The 19,206-nt window shown below is 45.8% G+C and overlaps 1 protein-coding gene across 1 annotated transcript in view; it reads left to right on the forward strand.

The window, feature by feature from the left end:
• Positions 1-12,042, forward strand: part of GRIN3A (glutamate ionotropic receptor NMDA type subunit 3A) — a 97,628-nt gene extending 85,586 nt beyond the window's left edge. The window contains 3 exon segments of the mRNA XM_083419541.1: positions 5,498-5,662; positions 7,145-7,218; positions 11,082-12,042. Coding sequence (XP_083275667.1) covers positions 5,498-5,662; positions 7,145-7,218; positions 11,082-11,445 — 603 coding nt within the window. The 3' untranslated portion in view covers positions 11,446-12,042.
• Positions 12,043-19,206: the final 7,164 nt, after the last annotated feature.

Raw genomic sequence — 19,206 nt, forward strand, 5'->3', positions numbered from 1 at the left:
CTCACAAGTTGCTTAGGTTGCAATCCTGTACCCCCTTACCTGTGGGTAGGTCCCACTGAACTCAGTGGGGCTTACTTCTAAGTAAACATGTCTAGGATTGCACTGTTAAAGCCGGTGAGTAATACAAATGTCAACATTCAAGGTAGGCCAGAATGTTCGTTTTCATTACAAATTCCACTCTTCTCTTTTCTCTCCTGCATTAACACATATCAGACATTCATATGAATAGGCAAAAGGTCAGGCACCTTTTTGAAAGCTAACTGAGCAACCTTATACATGTCTAAAGGTAAAGGTCCAGTCATGGCCGACTCTTGGGTTGCGGCGCTCATCTCGCTTTATTGGCCGAGGGAGCTGGCTTACAGCTTCCAGGTCATGTGGCTAGCATGACTAAGCCACTTCTGGTGAACCAGAGCAGCGCACTGAAACGCCGTTTACCTTCCCGCCGGAGCGGTACCTATTTATCTACTTGCACTTTGACATGCTTTCGAACTGCTAGGTTGGCAGGAGCAGGGACCGAGCAACGGGAGCTCACCCCGTCATGGGGATTCGAATTGCCGGCCTTCTGATCGGCAAGTCCTAGGCTCTGTGGTTTAACCCACAGTGCTACCCACGTCCCTTATACATGTCTACTTGGATGTAAATCCCATTGATTTCAGTGAGGCTTATGCCCAGGTAAGTGGGCACAGGACTGCCGCCTAAGCCTCATAACAATCCCCTCAGCCTATTCTCTGCATTTCTGCTGGCTCCACTGCAAATCTCTCTGGGCTGAAGGAATTGGCAAAGAATATATTCTCCCTTGCTACATGCTACAATGGGAACCTGGATATTTGTAATAACCAGTGCAAGGTTCCATACAGTTTCCCCCTTGCGTCTTTCTTCTTCTTCTTCTTTAAATGAATTTTTTGGCTGGTCTACAAGGACGTGTCAGCAAAGAATAATGGCACAACCCTGCTCATATCTGTAAGTGAAATATTGATTGTGATGACCCTTTTAAACGGCAAAATATCCATCTTTGTGCTTTCACTGCTACCTCTGCGGTCTTATAACCCATTTTTAGACACACAATGCATTTTCACTTTATTCCCAGATGAAATATTCTGTGAATTGATTTCTAGATTTTGCTTTCCCATACATTTTTTTTTTTAACCAAACAGTTGAACTTGTTCTGTGGGGGAAAGGTGCTGTTTTCCTTGGGCAGAGCTGTTTGCCTGCTTCATCTAATCATGTGTTAGCTGCTTGATCAATTTAAGTTTTATTAGGAAATGACAGTCTTGTGGGCAGAGCATAGGCCAGGGAACATCTAAATGCCTCCCACAACACAGGGGTTGTGGCTAGGGGACCTGTTTGTTGTGCCTTCACCCTGCTTTTTTTGCACAACATTTGTGGTAGGGATGGGCAAATCTAACAATTTCAGTTTCTCTCGCTTTCTCATTTTTCCTAATTAGTTCTCTACATTTTCACACCAGTCTATGATTCTGTTGGAATGTTCAAGGAGGCTGGAGAGGATATATTGTTTTATAATATCCTTCCTAACTTGCACCAGCAAGTTCTATAACTTAGCAGAGTTTTAATATTCCCCTTTAAACGCACAACAGTTAACTTGTTGCAAGCTTGTTTAAGCTTCCAGTATAGGATTCCCTTTTCTCCCCCTTAAAAAGAATAGACACGACACAATCTTGTGCAAAGTATTATAAAAGAAGTTTACTCACACATTCAGTTCACAGATGGATCCCTGAAGGCAGACTTAGGTTACAAAGTATATACACATGGAACTACCCCATATGGGAGTTAGTCCCAGTGACTGCAGACAGGCAGTCACTGCTGCTCACATGACAAAAGCAAGATGGAAAAGAGAGTCCAAAAGAAGTCCAAAAGAAGGAAGTGTGCCTTGCCTTTTTGTTACCTGAGCAGGCAAGGTCACGCCCCCCTCTAGTCACATGCAGAGGAAGTTTGTCCCAGCTCAGGAGGACATAGGAAGTTCTGACTGGCTGGAGCAAACATCCCCTTTAATGTCCACTCTAGGAATGTTGTACTTGACTGCTTTCTATGTGTAACATCCCACAGATTCACACACATACACACCCTGAAAATTCACCAGCATTTTGCCCTGGTTTTCTCCTAACAGACACATTTTTGCAAAGCAATTTGCAAATGTCTAGGCCAAAATGTCTACTGTTGGCAACTCCTCAGCTGGCCCTACTTCCCATTTCTATCACAAAGTGTCTTGCTGAACTCTGCCTGAACTCCAAGCCTTCCTTGGCATTTTTCGTCTTCCTCTTCTTCCCAACTCAGGCATGGAAGAGGACATCTTTTGCACCTCTGTAGGATCTGTTTGGACGCTTTCCTCTAAATCACATAACTCTGTACATTCAGACCCTCCAAGTGTCCAAGTGTCCAAGTGTCCCTATTTTCCAGAGACGTCCCTGATTTGGAGAAGCCGTCCCAGTTTTACAAAGGTCCCATTTAAAGGGAATACTTTCAAAGTGGAATCCTTGCAAGAAAAACCAAACCCCCTCAGGTGTCCGGTCTACTCAGATATTTCACTTTGAATTCCACCTTCACTTTGATTTGGCCTCAGCTCATTGAAATTGAGCAGGCCCTCCTCCCCTCCATTAAGGAAATGGAATCATTAAGCTCGTTATTTAATTAATCAAGCACAGATGCCACACTTTTTTTGCTATCAGTTCTGAATAGGAAGGGAATGATATTGAAACCTTTTCTGCAGTGGCGCATTTTCATTACAAAGCTTGCTTCAGCCAGTGAGCAAGATTAGATTTTGCTAATGCGGTATATAGAAAAGAAAGGGGGTGAAACAAAAACAAAACAAAAAAAAGTTTTATTGAGATTGGCATACCCTGGAGCTGGATCGATTCTGGTTTTTTCAGCTTGGCGAAGCTTATCTGTGCCATCGAAAGAACCTGTTCTTTCAGTCCTGGTGCCAAATTGGGCATGATAACCCTGAGTACAAATAATAAAATTGTTACTGTTGTTGTTGTTGTATTAGCCACATTCTTTGGCCTTGTGGTGATGTTGCTGTTGCGGTTGCTTTTATCCTTTTCCCTCCATCACAGTCATGCTCTGAATTGCATTTTGTTATGCATTTTAATAACAATAGCATTTGGCTAGACTACTTACCAGAGCTGGTTATGGGGGGTGGGGGCAGACTAACAAACAAAATGAATTTCAAATATTCAGGTGTCATCCATACTTTCTGCTTGCCCCATACCTAGAAAACATGGGTCCAAGCTGTCTTTCGCTCACCCCGTGTTTTCTAGACACAGATCCAAGCAAGTTTGCCTTTGACCCGCCACCTTCCCCTGTTCTTTAAGTGCTAAATCGAAACAAATGGTAATCCACAGAAAGCCCACTCCCTTTGTTCTGATTCAGCACTAAAGGAAAGGTTTTCCGGGGGGGGGGGGTCTCAGGACAAACAGGTGTGTGGATAAGCCCTAAGGCAGGAATTATCCAATGCCAAAATTTAGAACAGGAGACACCTGCCTTGTTAGTGATGCACGTGAAAAAGTTCTAGAGGTCTTGGTAAACCTGAAGTTTGATATGAGTTAACAGTGTGATACAGCAGCAAAAAAAAACAACCAGCTAATGCTATTCTAGGCTGCATCAACAGAAGCATAGCGTCCAGATCAAGGAAAGGAATGATACCACTTTCCTTTCCTTTGGTCAGTTCTTTAAGGTGCCACAAGGCTCAGTTGTCTTTATTGAAATGTATACATATTTTGCTCTATGATTGCCCAAAATGTGTGTGTGCGCTATGATATATACAGCTAAGAAAATTGCCAGTTTGTAAATCTGCTGTTGCTGTAATTATATTTGCCTCCTCTTCTTCTATTTTTATTTAAATGTGCATCTGAAATGTAGGCTTTCAAGAGAGCTGTCACAGCATATTTATCGTCTGTTTCACTCGTGCTTTGTTTTGGCATCTCCTTTGTGAACAGAGAAAGATATTTGTTCTGATGCACACCTACCTACTAACCGAAAACTACCCATACATTGAAATGCCTCCATTAGGAACCCATCTATTTGTATTGCATAGGGTTGGTCAAGACAAATTTGAGAGCGTCATTCAATAGCACCCTTCACTCATTAATTAGCACGAGACAGAATATTATAGCAGAAACACCAAAGTTTTACGTATTTCATGGGGGCTTATTGAGGAGAATGTCCTAATGGACAAAAGGGTATCAAGCTGGTATTAATCGCATGTCATACATTTTGTTTGCGATCCCTGGTTGTCTCCAGAGATAGCTACAAATTGGTCAGGTACTTAACCAGGGTTACTAGGTGGTCAACAAGGTAAATTTACCTTTTCCCCTGTGGCTAAGGTAGTGAGCTTAAAAGATTATGAGGATTTTTATTATTTGTACCCTGCCAATCTGGCTGGGTTGCCCCAGCCACTCTGGAAGGCTTCCAACAAACATAAAAGCATAATAAAACACCAAACATTAAAAACTTCCCTATACAGTCATACCTCTTGTTACGTTCGGTTCAGGTTACGTTCTTTCAGGATACATCCCACAGCGACCCGGAAGTAATGGAACAGGTTCCTTCTGGGTTTCACCGCTCACACATGTGCAGGCGCTCAAAATGATGTCAGAAACGGTGAATCGTGACCCACACATGCGCAGACGCGGGTTGCATTCTGTTCATGTTGCGAACAGGGCTCCGGAACAGATCCCGTTCGCAACCAGAGGTATCACTGTACAGGGCTGCCTTCATAAGTCATCTAAAAGTTATTTATCCCCTTGACATCTGATGGGAGGGTGTTCCACAGGGCAGGTGTAGACTACCAAGAGGTGCCTCTGCCTGGTTCCCTGTAACTTCACTTACTGCAGTGAGGGGACCACCAGAAGGCCCTCAGAGCTAGGTGTCCTGCTCTTCCACTCGACCCACATGGAAGGGCAGAGGCCAGGGTTAGATGGCCGGCTCCCATGAACGACTTGAGCTGGTGTGGTTGGTGTGGCAGAGTGGCCAAGCAGCAGCCAACCCGTACCACACTAGACCATCAGGCTGATGCTGAGGAGGAGCATCACTCATGCTTGAACCAGGCCAGACTTCTCGCCAGCTGCACTAACAGTGATGCACCCTCCATTTTGGGCTAGCCACACTTGAATACGGGGTGTGGAGACATCCCGATTGAAGTCCAAATGAGACAAGGGGCATTCTTGTCCAAAAACGAGGTGATCCCATTTTTCCAGGGGCGGGTAGCAACCCTAATTTCAGCACAGAATTCCCTCTAGCTAAAGCCCCTCATGCTATATCAGATGCTGGGGATGAACACAAGCGCAGTGGAAGTGGGAAGGATAAAATGGGCATCTGTGATAAAGAGAGGGGATCTGTTGCATGTTGAGATTGGAGGTGGGTCTTGAGTCTGATTAGACCTGGGTGAGACAAGGACTAAACCAGCAAGAAGAAAATCAACCAGACTATATCCTTATTCTAGTTTTTCTAATGTCGCTCACTTCCTTTGTTTTCTTAACAGACACTGCAGATGGGCATCAAGCACTTTTCTGGACTCTTTGTGATGCTATGCATTGGGTTTGGCTTGTCAATTCTCACTACTATTGGAGAGCACATCGTATACAGGCTGGTGATCCCACGAATCAAAAAGAAATCCAAGCTGAGATACTGGCTTCATACAAGTCAGGTACGTCCTCCTGGTATTAAATCACTTTTGTTCTGAATGGATTACACCACAAAACTGCCTTGGGTAACCTCTCTATATCCTCCATCCAGTGAAGCAAAGGTTTTATTTTTTTAATTGTATTTATTTTATTTCATAAAAAATTAACACCACTTAACTGAGTGGGGAAAACCCTCAAAGCTGTTTACAAAAAGACAAAACAAGAAAATCGGGGGGGGGGGGATCACAGCCATACTTCAAAACACAGTATCAAAACACACAGGGAGAAAGGTTGTTTTCTGCTGCTCCAGAGAAGTGGACACGGAGCAATGGATCCAAACTACAAGAAAAAAGATTCCACCTAAACATTAGGAAGAACTTCCTGACAGTAAGAGCTGTTCGACAGTGGAATTTGCTGCCAAGGAGTGTGGTGGAGTCTCCTTCTTTGGAGGTCTTTAAGCAGAGGCTTGACAACCATATGTCAGGAGTGCTCTGATGGTGTTTCCTGCTTGGCAGGGGGGTTGGACTCGATGGCCCTTGTGGTCTCTTCCAACTCTATGATTCTATGATTCTATGATCTCAGGAACCTCCTCTTTACATATGAACCTACCCAGACCCTAAGATCATCTTCTGAGACCCCTCTTAATGAGCCTACTCCATAAGGGTCCAGAGAATGGCATCACAAGAATGGGGCCTTCTCTGCAGTGGCTCCCAGTTTGTGGAATGCTCTCCCCAGGGAGGTTTGACCAGTGCCTTCATTATGTACCTTTAGGCACCAGGCAAAAACGTTCCTCTTTAACCAGGCCTTCGGCCGATTGACATCCAGTTCCCTTTTGAAATGTGTTGGGGAGCAGGGGGATTATTGAGTTGTTCTTGTTCTTGTTTTTATTATGTATTTTGTGATTTTATTGAGACCTGCGGGTATAGGGCGGTATACAAATTAAACAAACATACATACAAACAAATGTTAAAATACTAGAAAGGATCAAAATTACTTCAACTTTCTAAGCATCTTGTCTAAATGAGAAAGGTTCTAGCTATCTTCTGTAGTCTCTTCCCAAACCATGCAGCATCGGTGAAAATGGGATGGGTGGGATCGCTCTGAGAATCACAATGGTGGGGGTCATACACAAACAGCTCAGTACAGTGGTACCTTGGTTCTCGAACTTCTTCTGTTCCAGAAGTCCGTTCGACTCCCGAAACGTTCAAAAACCAAGGCGTGGCTTCCAATTGGTGCAGGCGTCCTAGAAACAATAGCAGACTGCTGCATCGGACGTTTGGCTTCCCAAAAACATTTGAAAACCAGAACACTTGCTTCTGGGTTTTCAGCGTTCAGAAGCCGATTTGTTCATCAACTAAGCCGTTCGAGAACCAAGGTTCCACTGTACTTCGCTTCAAACAAAATCGCAGCCTGTTACATGCAGCGTTCATATTTCCTATCCGCTCCACCCTAAAATGCAAGGCTGATTGTGCTACTGATTAATTTGTTCCCTGCTTTTCCCCTAGAGATTGCACCGTGCTCTAAATAGTTCATTTATTGAAGACAAACACCAGCCTAAAGCAAAGCGAGTTGAAAAGAGGTAAGAAGAATGACTTTTAAAACCCCTTGTTTCCAGATGAATCTGTAGATAGTGGCTCCCATGACACAAAACACTCCTCCCCTCCCCCCCCCCCTTTTGTTAAGGAAAAGGAAAAAGAAACACTTGGGAAAACTGTAGTGTATAATGTGAGTCACACACTGAAGAGAAACTGAAAATCATTTTTATTATTGTGCCAAGAGAATCGTAAATCATAAAGAATGGCCTTTGGCTGTATGACTTTATATGAGGGAGCAATTCCATTCACATCATTTTATTATATACACACTATAGCTGTCTGACCCAGCAGTGACATGACAGTCAGACATGTAATCACTTTTTTTCCTTTCAATGTGCTTGGCACACAAACTTCCCATTAAGACAACCACGTCTAGAAAAACAGGGGGAGCAACTCACAGTGGCAGCTGCACCCCTCAGTCGACTTCCTCATCTGTAGCAGCAGCACACTCACGGAAGGCAAATTTTTGAATTTGCCCTTTCGTCCCCCCAAAAAGGTCAGCACCCCAGTGCAGGTTTGCAGATGTAGGCCAAGCTGTTCTGTGTGCTCAAATCCCTTTCCTTATGTGCAAACCGAGGAATGGAGAAAGCATCACAATGCCAGGCATTGTACGATCTGTTCAGAAATTATAATTAGGCATACATTTATTTTCGGCCTTTTCAGACTTGTTTAAAAAATGCACCACAGTTGTGAACCTATTTTTTCCAGCATTGTTACCGCTGACCTTTTTTAAAAAATAATAATAATAATGTGCCGTTTACAACATGTTGCATGCCAAGGTCCCCAGGGCCACCCCAGTAACTCACACATCACACAGAAATTTTTGTTTAAGGTATGGGCATAATTTTGGCCACAACTTTATTAAAATACAAACATTAGTTTCAACTAGCTGCCCCCACCGTGGGGGACAGTCTGACATTCCGCACACCTGCGAAAGTCAGAAAAGGGGAATACACTTGGGGCTAGCGACGGAGCATGGAACCTGCCCTCAGCCCTCCCCAAATGCAGCCAAGAGCTCTTGCAGTGGCCCGAGCCCCCTTGACAGGGTGGGCAAGCAATAGTTAGCCCCCAATTCCTTTAACGGAATCCCTTGCAGCAGCAGCATTAGAGGGGCAGGCACAGCCAATCCATGCCCCTCAACCAACCAAACCATAAACCAATGCCTAACCGCAACCTTACAAGTTGTGACGATTTGCCACACAGTAGGCAAAAACCAAATGGCCCCAGCCAATCAGCCAGATAGACAAAATTCCTACCGGGCCCCTGCCCCAAAGCAGACGACCCCATGACAGGCATAGCAAGGTCAAGTGAACAACCCTAAATATGGGGGGGGGGGGCGGGCAATCCGATGCACGGGCAAAATGAGGAAGCCCTAGCCTCGTGCAAGGAGTTTTTGTATTTCTGGCTGTCAGTCAATAAATGGCAACATTAACTTCTTCCCAACAACAAGGGAAGCCCAATTGCATCAGTGGCCAACAATCAATTAGCCCGCCCCCAACTTTGGAGTGTCCTGGCGGCCGCCACCGCAACACGTGCTCTCCATGAAGGAGAACACACTGTGCCATTGCTCTTTAAAAGGCTTAAGTATACAAGCTGGCATCGCGACACTGCATCAAGTCTGACAGCTGTGTTTTTAGTGCCCTGGCGTTACTCATGCCATGAGTCACACAAACTGTGCCTGCCTCTGCTTTTCCACGGAGCCCATTTTGCCTTCCCTTTCCATGTCCTCGTAACAAACCCAGCCTGACCGTAGGGCAAGTTTGGGAAATCTGACAGAACTGAATCCCCGGGCAAATGTGACTTCCCAAACTCTCTTGATAGAAAGAACAATTCTGCATGAGATGGCGGGGCCAAGATCTCTCCAGCAGGAAGGGTCATGCACCATCATAAAAAATGTCCCTTTCACATTTGCTGGGTCTAATTGGAACCATCCCAGCCCCAAGCCTGTTCAAACCAGCAGTGTTTCTGTTGCACATTCACCGAGAATGTCCACAGGGCCATGCTGCTGAACCAGAGCACAGGCACCAAACGATAATGAATTAATGCAGTCGAACAGTGTAGCAAAACTCCCCCTCCATCCCACGATAAAACTCATTTATTCCTTTAGATAGCTGCTGCATTGGAAAATGAGAAGAAACAGAGGATTGATGAAAATAGCTTCTACTGTATTATTATTTCCCTGGGGAATAATACTCTGACTCTTTCTTCAATCATACATTTCCCAGAAGGCACAGGGGGGGGTGCGTGCGTGTGCGCACACACACGCACACAAACATATACAGGTGGCACTATGGTCTAAACCACTGAGCCTCTTGGGCTTGCCGATCAGAAGGTCGTCAGTTCAAATCCCTGTGACATGGTGAGCTCCTGTTGGTCTGTCCCAGCTCCTGCCAACCTAGCAGTTCAAAAGCACACCAGTGCAAGTAGATAAATAGGTACCTCTACTGCAGGAAGGTAAATGGCATTTCGTGCAAACGTTAAAAAAATGATGTGATTAAAACGTTGTAATAAAATAACTGAGATGAAAATGAAACAACGTCTGATAAGTGGAGTATATTTTAGTATAGGGCTGCATACACACAACATTTTATTCTAGAATCAGTATGCTTGTTTCTTCTACGTGGTTCACACACAATCTGGATCTGTGGCATATTTTTGGCCCCTGTTTTCTTTTTTGAAAACAAAAGCTCATTGCAGGTGGATTCTGCACTGCCCCACAGTGTGTCTGCGCTTAGCATATGCCCAGGGCCATTTCTGTTTATTGCTCAGCTCTTATCTCTTAAAAAGAGTCTGTAGAACCGAAATCTGATGCCCTATGGGCTGGATTAAGGCCTGGACATTTTCTCTGTAGTTTTGTTTATGGATGCTGCCTCCCGGGGGAAAAAACAACAAGGGGGGGACTGGTGGACTTTTCAGCTGGATGCTGTTCGAAACAAGATGCTGAGCTTGATGGGCCCTTAGTTTCATCTAGCATGGCCTTTCTCAACCTGTGTGTCCCCAGATGTTGTTGAACTACAACTTCCATCACCCCTAACTAGCAAAGCCAGAGCTCAGGGATGCTGGGAGTTGTAGTCCAACAACATCTGGGGACCAACAGCTTCAGAACCGCTGATCTAGCAGTATTCCTACATTTGTATCACCTGCATACACACATTGGAAGCAAGAGGTGGCCGAGAATAGGCGGAGGAAGAGTTGGGGATTTCCCATTACTTTACCATTGGCACAATGTAAGTCAGGGCTGGGAAACCATCATCCTTGACCATCCTGGTGGGAGTTGGAGTCCATTCATATTGGGAGAGCCACACCCTCCCCACTCCTGGCATACCCTCCAACATTTCTCCTATGAAAATAAGGAAGTCTTGTTCAATAATAATAATAATAATAATAATAATAATAATAATAAATGAAATCAATTTTATTTGATTTTACAATACAAAATTATTTTTAAAAAATCAAATACATATACAGAGATTCCTCCAAATTTCAGGACTTCCCCCTCCCGCCTCCCTGGAGTCCCATTTTAAACATTTAAAGCTGCATCTTATTCCATACTCTGTTATATCAATCGATATTTTCCATGGTAATTGAAAATACCGCGGGTTACGATTCGGCGCTTCTGCGCACGCGCAAAGCACAATTTAGCACTTGTGCGCATGTGCGACCGCCGAAACCCGGTCCGGTACTTCCGGTTTTCAGCGATTCACAACCCGAACAAATGCAACCTGAAGCGGCTATAACCCGAGGTATGATTGTATCTGTTTGGCCATTTGTGAAATTTTGAATGCTTTCAGCAAATATTCCATCACTGTAGGTCAGGCAGAAATAACTGTGACTTTTTTTTTTCCAGGTCCAACGCAGGGAACAGCCAGCATTCAGTCTGGAACACAGCCAGCCCAGGCAACTGCCTTCGGAAGAAATACATCTGCAGTGAAGAGAGCCAGAACGAAGTGGTGCTTAAGCAGCAACAGTCGCCGCCGCAGCAGCAGCAGCAGCAAGACATCCCTCTCCCCCTCCTGACGAGAGACTCCCCAGCATCGCTGACCACAAACGGGAAAGCGGACTCCCTCAACGTGGCCAGGACCTCTGTGATCCAAGAGCTCTCTGAGCTGGAGAAGCAGATTCAGGTTATCAAGCAGGAACTGCAGTTGGCCATGAGCAGGAAACTGGAGCTGGAAGAGTTTCAGAGGACAAACAGGACTGCGGAGCCCTAAGTGGCTGGGCTCCGGCCCTCACAAGCCCTCTCTTCCCTGTAACTATTCATAATGCACTTTTCTTTCTCTCTCTCTCCTTTTTTGTAATGCCAGAAAGCGGCACCGGAATCAACAAGCAATACGGCTGCTTCCTGCAAAACCAGCATTTTTTTGCAGAAGGCACCAGCACCCTTGGTTCCCTCTTCTGGGAACGTTTCAAAGAGGCAACAGCTCCGTGGGAAAACTTCGCCCTCTATCTGAAGAAGGGTTAACCCTCAGGCTACAGGAAACACTTCCAAGCCTCTGGGGGACTCTTCCAAGCATCCAGAACACACCGCTCCCTGGTTTTTTTCTTGCCACGCTCTCAAATGGAATCCCCACTTTTTAGCCCTTTCTGTGCTTTTTTTTTTTTTGAAAGACTTAAAATGATGATTCAGATTTGTGCGTCCTGGTGGTGCTTTGTTCGGAGTTTGCTAGTGGAATTTGTTACGGCCTGCCTGGGGGTGGGGGTGGGTGGGGGGAAATACACCTTTGTGTGCTGAGGAACCCCAAGGCGTTGTTAGCGTGAAACCTTTCTGTTAATTTCATTAGCCAATCTCAACAACACTGGTGTCGATATCCGCCCCAAAAAACATTTGGGCATAAGGACAAATACTAGCAATCAATATCTTTTTGCAGAGGCTTAGTGCTGATCTAGGGACGCGGGTGGCGCTGTGGTCTAAACCACTGAGTCTAGGGCTTGCCGATCGGAAGGTCGGCGGTTCGAATCCCCCACGACGGGGTGAGCTCCCATTGCTCGGTCCCAGCTCCTGCCAACCTAGCAGTTGGAAAGCACGTCAAAGTGCAAGTAGATAAATAGGTACCACTCTGGCAGGAAGGTAAATGGCATTTCCATTTGCTGCTCTAGTTTCGCCAGAAGTGGCTTAGTCATGCTGGCCACATGACCCGGAAAAACTGTCTGCGGACAAACAACGGCTCCCACGGACAGTAAAGCGAAATGAGCGCCGCAACCCCAGAATTGTTCGCAACTGGACTTAACTGTCAGGGGTCCTTTACCTTTACCTAGTGCTGATCTACACTTCCAGGTTGGATTGTTGCAATGCTCTCCGCTAGGGGCTGCCCTTGAAGATGACCCAGATCTGGTCTAAAATACAGTGACCACATTGCTGGCTGGAACTCAGATAATTCCATAAAACAGTTGCATTGGCTTCCTACTTCAAGCTGCTCATGGTAGTCTTTAAAACCTTAAAGAATTTAGGCCCCAATACAGTCGTACCTTGGAAATCAAACAGAATCTATTCCAGAAGTCCATTCAACTTCCAAAATGTTCAAAAATCAAATCACGGCTTCTGATTGGCTGCAGGGAGTTCCTTTTGAAAGAACATTCACAAACCAGAACAGTCACTTCCGGGTTTGCAGCGTTCAGGAGTCAAAATGTCTGAGTTCCAGGGCGTTTGGGATCCAAGGTACGAATGTATCTGAAGGATCACCTACAGTCCCTTTCATAGCAGAAGTGAAGTTCAGAAATTCAGGGTGTGGTCCAGGAGAGAGTATTTTCTGTACTCGCCCTGAAAGTGTGGAATTCCCTCCTCCCAGTGGTGCATCTGGCTTCATCACTCTACAGCTTTCGGTGACCTTTGACCCCTGAGATGCGTGTTTTCAGGACTCACCTTATTCTTGGGACTGCCGTCCATTTTATCTATTGATAATTCTGAATTTTAAATTGTCGCAACCCGCCCAGGGATTTGTTGGTGAAAGGCAGTTAACATATTTAATAATAATAGTTGTTACTGTCGTCATTATCATCATTATTATTAATTATACCGTCCTTTAATAGAAATTCTGAAGGCGGCTTACATAAATAAAAGATGAGAGGTGGTAACATTCTGGACTCTGCCACCTCAGAATGCACGGAAAGGAATCATATATTTGAAAGATGGTCCACCCTCCCACATGGGGATGCGGGTGGCACTGTGGTCTAAACCACTGAGCCTCTTGGGCTTGCCGATCAGAACATCAGTGGTTTCAATCCCTGTGACGGGGTGAGCTCCTGTTGCTCTGTCCCAGCTCCTGCCAATCTAGCTGTTTGAAAGCACACCAGTGCAAGTAGATAAATAGATACCACTGTGACAGGAAGGTAAACGGAGCTTCCGTGTGCAATGGTTTCTGTCACCGTGTTCTGTTGTGCCAGAAGCAGTTTAGTCGTGCTGGCCACATGACCTGGAAAGCTGCCTGTGGACAAACACCGGCTCCCTCGGCCTGAAAGCGAGATGAGCGCCGCAACCCCGTAGTTGCCTTTGACTGGATGTAACTGTCCAGGGGTCCTTTACCTTTTAACCTTCACTCCCACATGAGAAACAAACCACCTTGGGTTACAAACCTTTCGCTCAGATGTACTGGGCTGCTGAACCAAACCACTGTAGAGTTGGAAGGGACCCGAGGAATCATCTAGCCCAGCCCTCTGCAAGGCAGGAATATGCAGCTGTCCCATGTGGGGATCAAACCTGTAGCCTTGGTGTTATCAGACCAAGCATTAACCAACATGCAGGCAGGGTTCTTGTTGTTTTTCCCCTGTGGGGGAGCACTCAAAATGTGGCTTCCCACTCACCATCTTCAATGGTACAGCCTACAACTCAACTGCCACATCCTGGCTCTGGTGTGTGGATCAGCTCTCAGCGATCAAATACAATCAGACATCTCCTTGCTAACCTCTGCCCTCTTCCCTTCTCAAAAATCAGTTGTCAGGGCAGGGCCCAGCCACCCTCAGGTTCTTTCAGAGAATCAGCAGGCTTTGTACTCCGGTTTTCCACACAAAAAAGAATATTTTAAAATTATTATTTTTGAAAAAAGCTACAGATAAAATTATCTATTGTATGGTTTTTCTTGAAGTGTTTCTAGTTTTCCAGAGTGCTTTTATCTATTTTGCCTAAGATTCCCAGTCATGATTTCGGGACCTGTTGTTTTAAGGCTGTTGATGGGGAACCTCTGGCTTATTGGGTTGGTCTAAAAGCCGGCGCCATGGCTTTAAATGTTTTTGAAGCATGACGTGGTATCCTTCCGTGAAATGTGTTGTGTAAGTTGCCGGTGGTGGCTTGCTCTCCAGTTGTCGATGTTTGTTCTTTATGCGGGTGCTATGCAAGCAGTGGGTGCGAAAAAATGTCCAACGGCATACAACCAAACAGGCAAATCATCCCACCTACACTTCCCCACAACCCATGCATACAGTGACGTTCAGTCGGGGGACTAAGGGGACTAGATTAGTCTCCTAAACATTCCCAATAAATTAGAGTATTAAAGCATTAAAGCCTGGCACCTCCTTCCCCAAAACTGGGAAGCTTCTGCCTGGCTTAGGGAAAGAGACACGATGCTCTGAAAGGTTCAAGAACCATTTTACCCTCTTCTCAATGTCCACCTGGTTTTGGGAAGGAGGCAGCAGGGCTCCAGCATCCCGTCAGGCCTGGCGACTCTTTCCCAAAGCCCAGGAAGCTTCTGTCTGGCTTAGGGAGGGAGGTACGATGCTCACACACGCAACATCCCCATCGCCCTTGCGAGCTGCTCCCCTACGAAAAATTTCGCTCTACACCGCTGATAAGGCACAAAGATTCTTTTACCAGCGTGGGCCATTTAGCATGTTGCTTTGAGACATACTATATCCCTGTTTCCATAGGTAAAGGGGTGGAGAATCTCTAGCCAGAGGGACATATTCCTTCGCAAGGGGTGCGTTCCAGGGGTGGGTAGGGCAAGAGACAAAAGTGGATGGTAACTGTGACCTTTACACCCGGGGGGGGGGGGGAGAATCAGAGGCCTCCCCACGTCTCTCCATAAAGACAAGCAAGAGGAATTACCACACTTCAAGGAGTTAGAAGCATTCCAAGGGCTCTACAGTTCTGATGGATTCATTTGGCTCTAAATAGTAAAGTAAAGTAAAGTACTGTACTTATACCCCACCCATCTGATTGGATTGCCCCAGCCACTCTGTGTGGTTTCGAACAGAATATAAAAACACAGCAAAACACCAAACACTAAAAACGTGCCGATACAGGGTTCCCTTTCAGGTGTCTTCTAAAGGTCACATAGTTGTTTATCTGTTTGACACCTGGCGGAAGGGCATTCCGCAGCCAGGCGCCACTACAAAGAAGGCCCTGTAACTTTACTTCTCACAGCGAGTGAACTGTTAGAAGGCCCTCAGAGCTAGACCTCAGTGTCTGGGCTGAACAATGGGGATGGAGACATTCCTTCAGCTAGGCCTGAGGCTCCCTGCTATACGTGCTCTCATGCTACTTTGGGTACCAGGCATTTCTTCCCCCACAGAGTTAGGGCAGTTGCCTGCTTATGTGCCAAACTGGCCACATATGCCTTGCTCGGGAGCCAGTGGAACTGAGAACTCTACTCTTGCCATAGATCCAGGGTGCTCATTACATGGAAAGGCAGGCGAGCAGTGAGCGAGGAGGCAGGAATCGTGCCAAAGTAGCCTGCTCACCACGATTTGGCAGCAGGTTCACTTTTCAAGTTTTTCTGCCTAATGCAGGGCAATAAGGGGGGGAAATAGGGCTACACATATGCCACATGGACTTCCCTATGCATCTAATATCCATGTGTGGAACTTAAAGGAATGTAGCCACTGAATCTTGGCTCACTGCTTTCTCTGAATCTGAAGGCTTGAGAACCCAATGGAGGTATACTGGCCAATGCCTAGAAGAATAGCTTATTGATATGGCATCTGCCTTGCATACAGTCTCAATCCCTGGTAGGGTTGGGGAACTCCCAAATAACCACTGCCTGTCTGAGCTAGATAGAGCAATGGTCTGATTTGGTATAAGGTAGCTTCCAATATTACTAGATAGCATCTCCCACTAAGGGCCACCAGGCAATTTTACCCTACCAGAAAACCCCTTCTCTTTCCCTCCTCTTCTGGTACATATGACACTTTCTTTTCTTTTGTTCTTTCAATTACCCAACAGAAAGCCAGCACTACTAGACATTCAGCAGCTTTGGTGCGAATTAATGAAGTCCCCCCCAACTTCTACAAATCAGCTCTGGCTATTGTCTCTCTTTTCTGGTTGAAAACTCCGGTTGCTGGGTTGGTGGGGGTCAGGGAGGTGCTGGTCATGGTTGTATGTTTTTGGTTTTGAAATAAATTTTAATAGTATTTTTTTTAGGCTGGTTGATTTGCATGATGGGTTACTGTTGCTGTCTGAAGAGCAAATCCACTTTGATCAAGGGAGAAGACCAACCCAGGATCCCAGGATCGCCTTGTCTATAATATTGGTTTATTATCAGCAACCATAGGCTTTCAGGTGACTTTTATACGCTGATGTAATGATAGGAAACTTTCACACATGGAACATGATCGTGAGACAGTTAAAAGCACACCTGAGTCCTGCTGAAATGTATTAACACCGGGGTGTTTGCTGCAGGAGCAGCACTCCTAGCTAAAGGAATGCACACGGCAGCTAGTTAACTCTCTACAGTGGTACCTCAGGTTAAGTACTTACAGTGGTGCCTCGCAAGACGAAAAGAATCCGTTCCGTGAGTCTCTTCGACTAACGGTTTTTTCGTCTTGCGAAGCAAGCCCATTAGCGGATTAGCGCTATTAGCGGTTTAGCTGCTATTAGCGGCTATTAAAGGCTTAAGGGATTAGCGGATTAGCTGCTAAAAGGCTATTAGCAGCTTAGTGCCTTAGAAAAGGGGGTGGGGAGCAGAAAAAAACCCCAGGAATTGCAAGACATTTTCGTCTTGCGAAGCAAGCCCATAGCAAATTCGTCCTGCGAAGCACCTCCAAAACGGAAAACCCTTTCGTCTAGCGGGTTTTCCGTCTTGCGAGGCATTCGTCTTGCGGGGCACCACTGTAATTCGTTCCAGAGGTCCGTTCTTAACCTGAAACTGTTCTTATTTAATATTTAATGCTGTATCGTTTTTAACACTTGATTGGAAGCCGCCCAGAGTGGCTGGGGAAACTCAGCCAGATGGGCGGGGTATAAATAATGTATTATTATTATTATTATTAACCTGAAGCACCACTTTAGCTAATGGGGCCTCCTGCTGCCGCTGCACGATTTCTGTTCTCATCCTGAAGCAAAGTTCTTAACCCAAGGTAATATTTCTGGGTTAGCAGAGTCTGTAACCTGAAGCATATGTAACCTGAAGCGTCTGTAACCCGAGGTACCACTGTATTGGCAAAGCTGACACAGCAGTTTCCACGGGCCCAATACCCATGCAAAACAGCCTAGCATCTAGGCATCTATTCCTAGGTCTGCGTTCTATGGAGCAGTTGCAGCAACAGGGAGACACTCTCCCTCCACCAGCTTATGTATCTTCCCTCAATGGGCTGCGCGCACACAGCTGGAGTCTATATCCGCTCTTTCCACTTCAATTCTCTCCTGCTTCTGGGAGACAGTGGTGCAGCTACAACCCGTCTGTTTCAGGTTTAAAAGATCCCCTGCAAATACAGAGATTGCTGCTCTGTGGCACTGAACATCTTCCATTTATGCAGCCCATACACCAGGAAGGACAGCTCAGTGGAAAACCGATCTCTTGGTTCTATCTCTCCAACCAGATGCCCAAAGCAAGTTCTGCAGGGCTTCAGAGTCCTTTATGTAAGCAGTACATTCCAGGATGCCAGGAAGTGAAGCAGTCAAGGGTGGTGACTCACATTGATCCTGTAAGTGCATTAACAGCTGAAAAGATTTTGAAACCTGCTTGCAGCCACCCGAAACAGATAGGATGGGCTAGAACATGAAACAGAAACTCACACTATGCACAGGTTTTATGTGGCACATGCCAAGTTTCAATTGGGCCACAACTGTCTGTCTCGACTGTCAGGAACTCTTCAAGCAAGTAGAAGTCTGTACACCTCTGATGCCCAGCTGACAAAACCTTCTCCCCTGTTCATCTCCTGATGGGCAGAAACATCTCAGCAGCCTGAAGTTTGAGGCGGCTCTTGATGGATGCACTACAGATAAAATATTTCAGTTGAACCGTGGCTGGCAAACCAGAGACACAGAAAGGGCAGAAGTTAATACGTGGCCCACGTTAATTCTCCTACGATAAAGATGGGATTCCAGGTGTGCACCGGTAGATCTCTGGTTGATCTGCAGTAGATCAGGCAAGGATTTCTGGCTCCCTTAATTTATTGCAGCACCAAAATTACTTCCCATACTCTTAAATTATGACAAAAACTCAGGGCAACCAGGAATAGATGTTTCCTTCTGTAGGCCTATATGTATATATAGTTATTCCTACAGAGATGGGAATAACATGGGATCCCAGGGGTCTTGTTCCTCAACCAGGGTCAGTGCTCCTTTGGAGAAAAGACGACGCAGCCGAGACTGTCATAGCTTTAGTATGATTTAGTCACATATTTAGATGGAGTCCAGATCTCACAGTATGGTCCTCAAGAGGGGGTTGGTTCCCCAAGATGGATCTGCCTTTCCCCGGCTATTCCAAAGACCCCAAATGCTTCCTGTAGATCCCAGGGGTGGATCTACAGTGGTACCTTGGGTTACGAACTTAATTCGTTCCCGAGGTCCGTTCTTAACCCGAAACTGTTCTTAATCTGAGGCGCTTTCGCTAATGGGGCCTCCCGCTGCCACCGCTGCGCAATTTCCGTTCTCATCCTGGGCCAAAGTACTCAACCTGAGGTACTACTTCTGGGTTAGCGGAGTTTGTAACCCGAAGCATTTGTAACCCAAGGTACCACTGTACTATGAAACTAATCAAGCTTAAGTTTCAGGGGCCCTAATCCCAGAGGGGCCCCAGAAGCAACTTTAGTCTGCATTGCTT

The sequence above is a fragment of the Podarcis tiliguerta genome (genome assembly GCF_965153285.1).
Source record: "Podarcis tiliguerta genome assembly, chromosome: 17".
In the NCBI taxonomy this organism is placed as follows: Eukaryota; Metazoa; Chordata; class Lepidosauria; order Squamata; family Lacertidae; genus Podarcis; species Podarcis tiliguerta.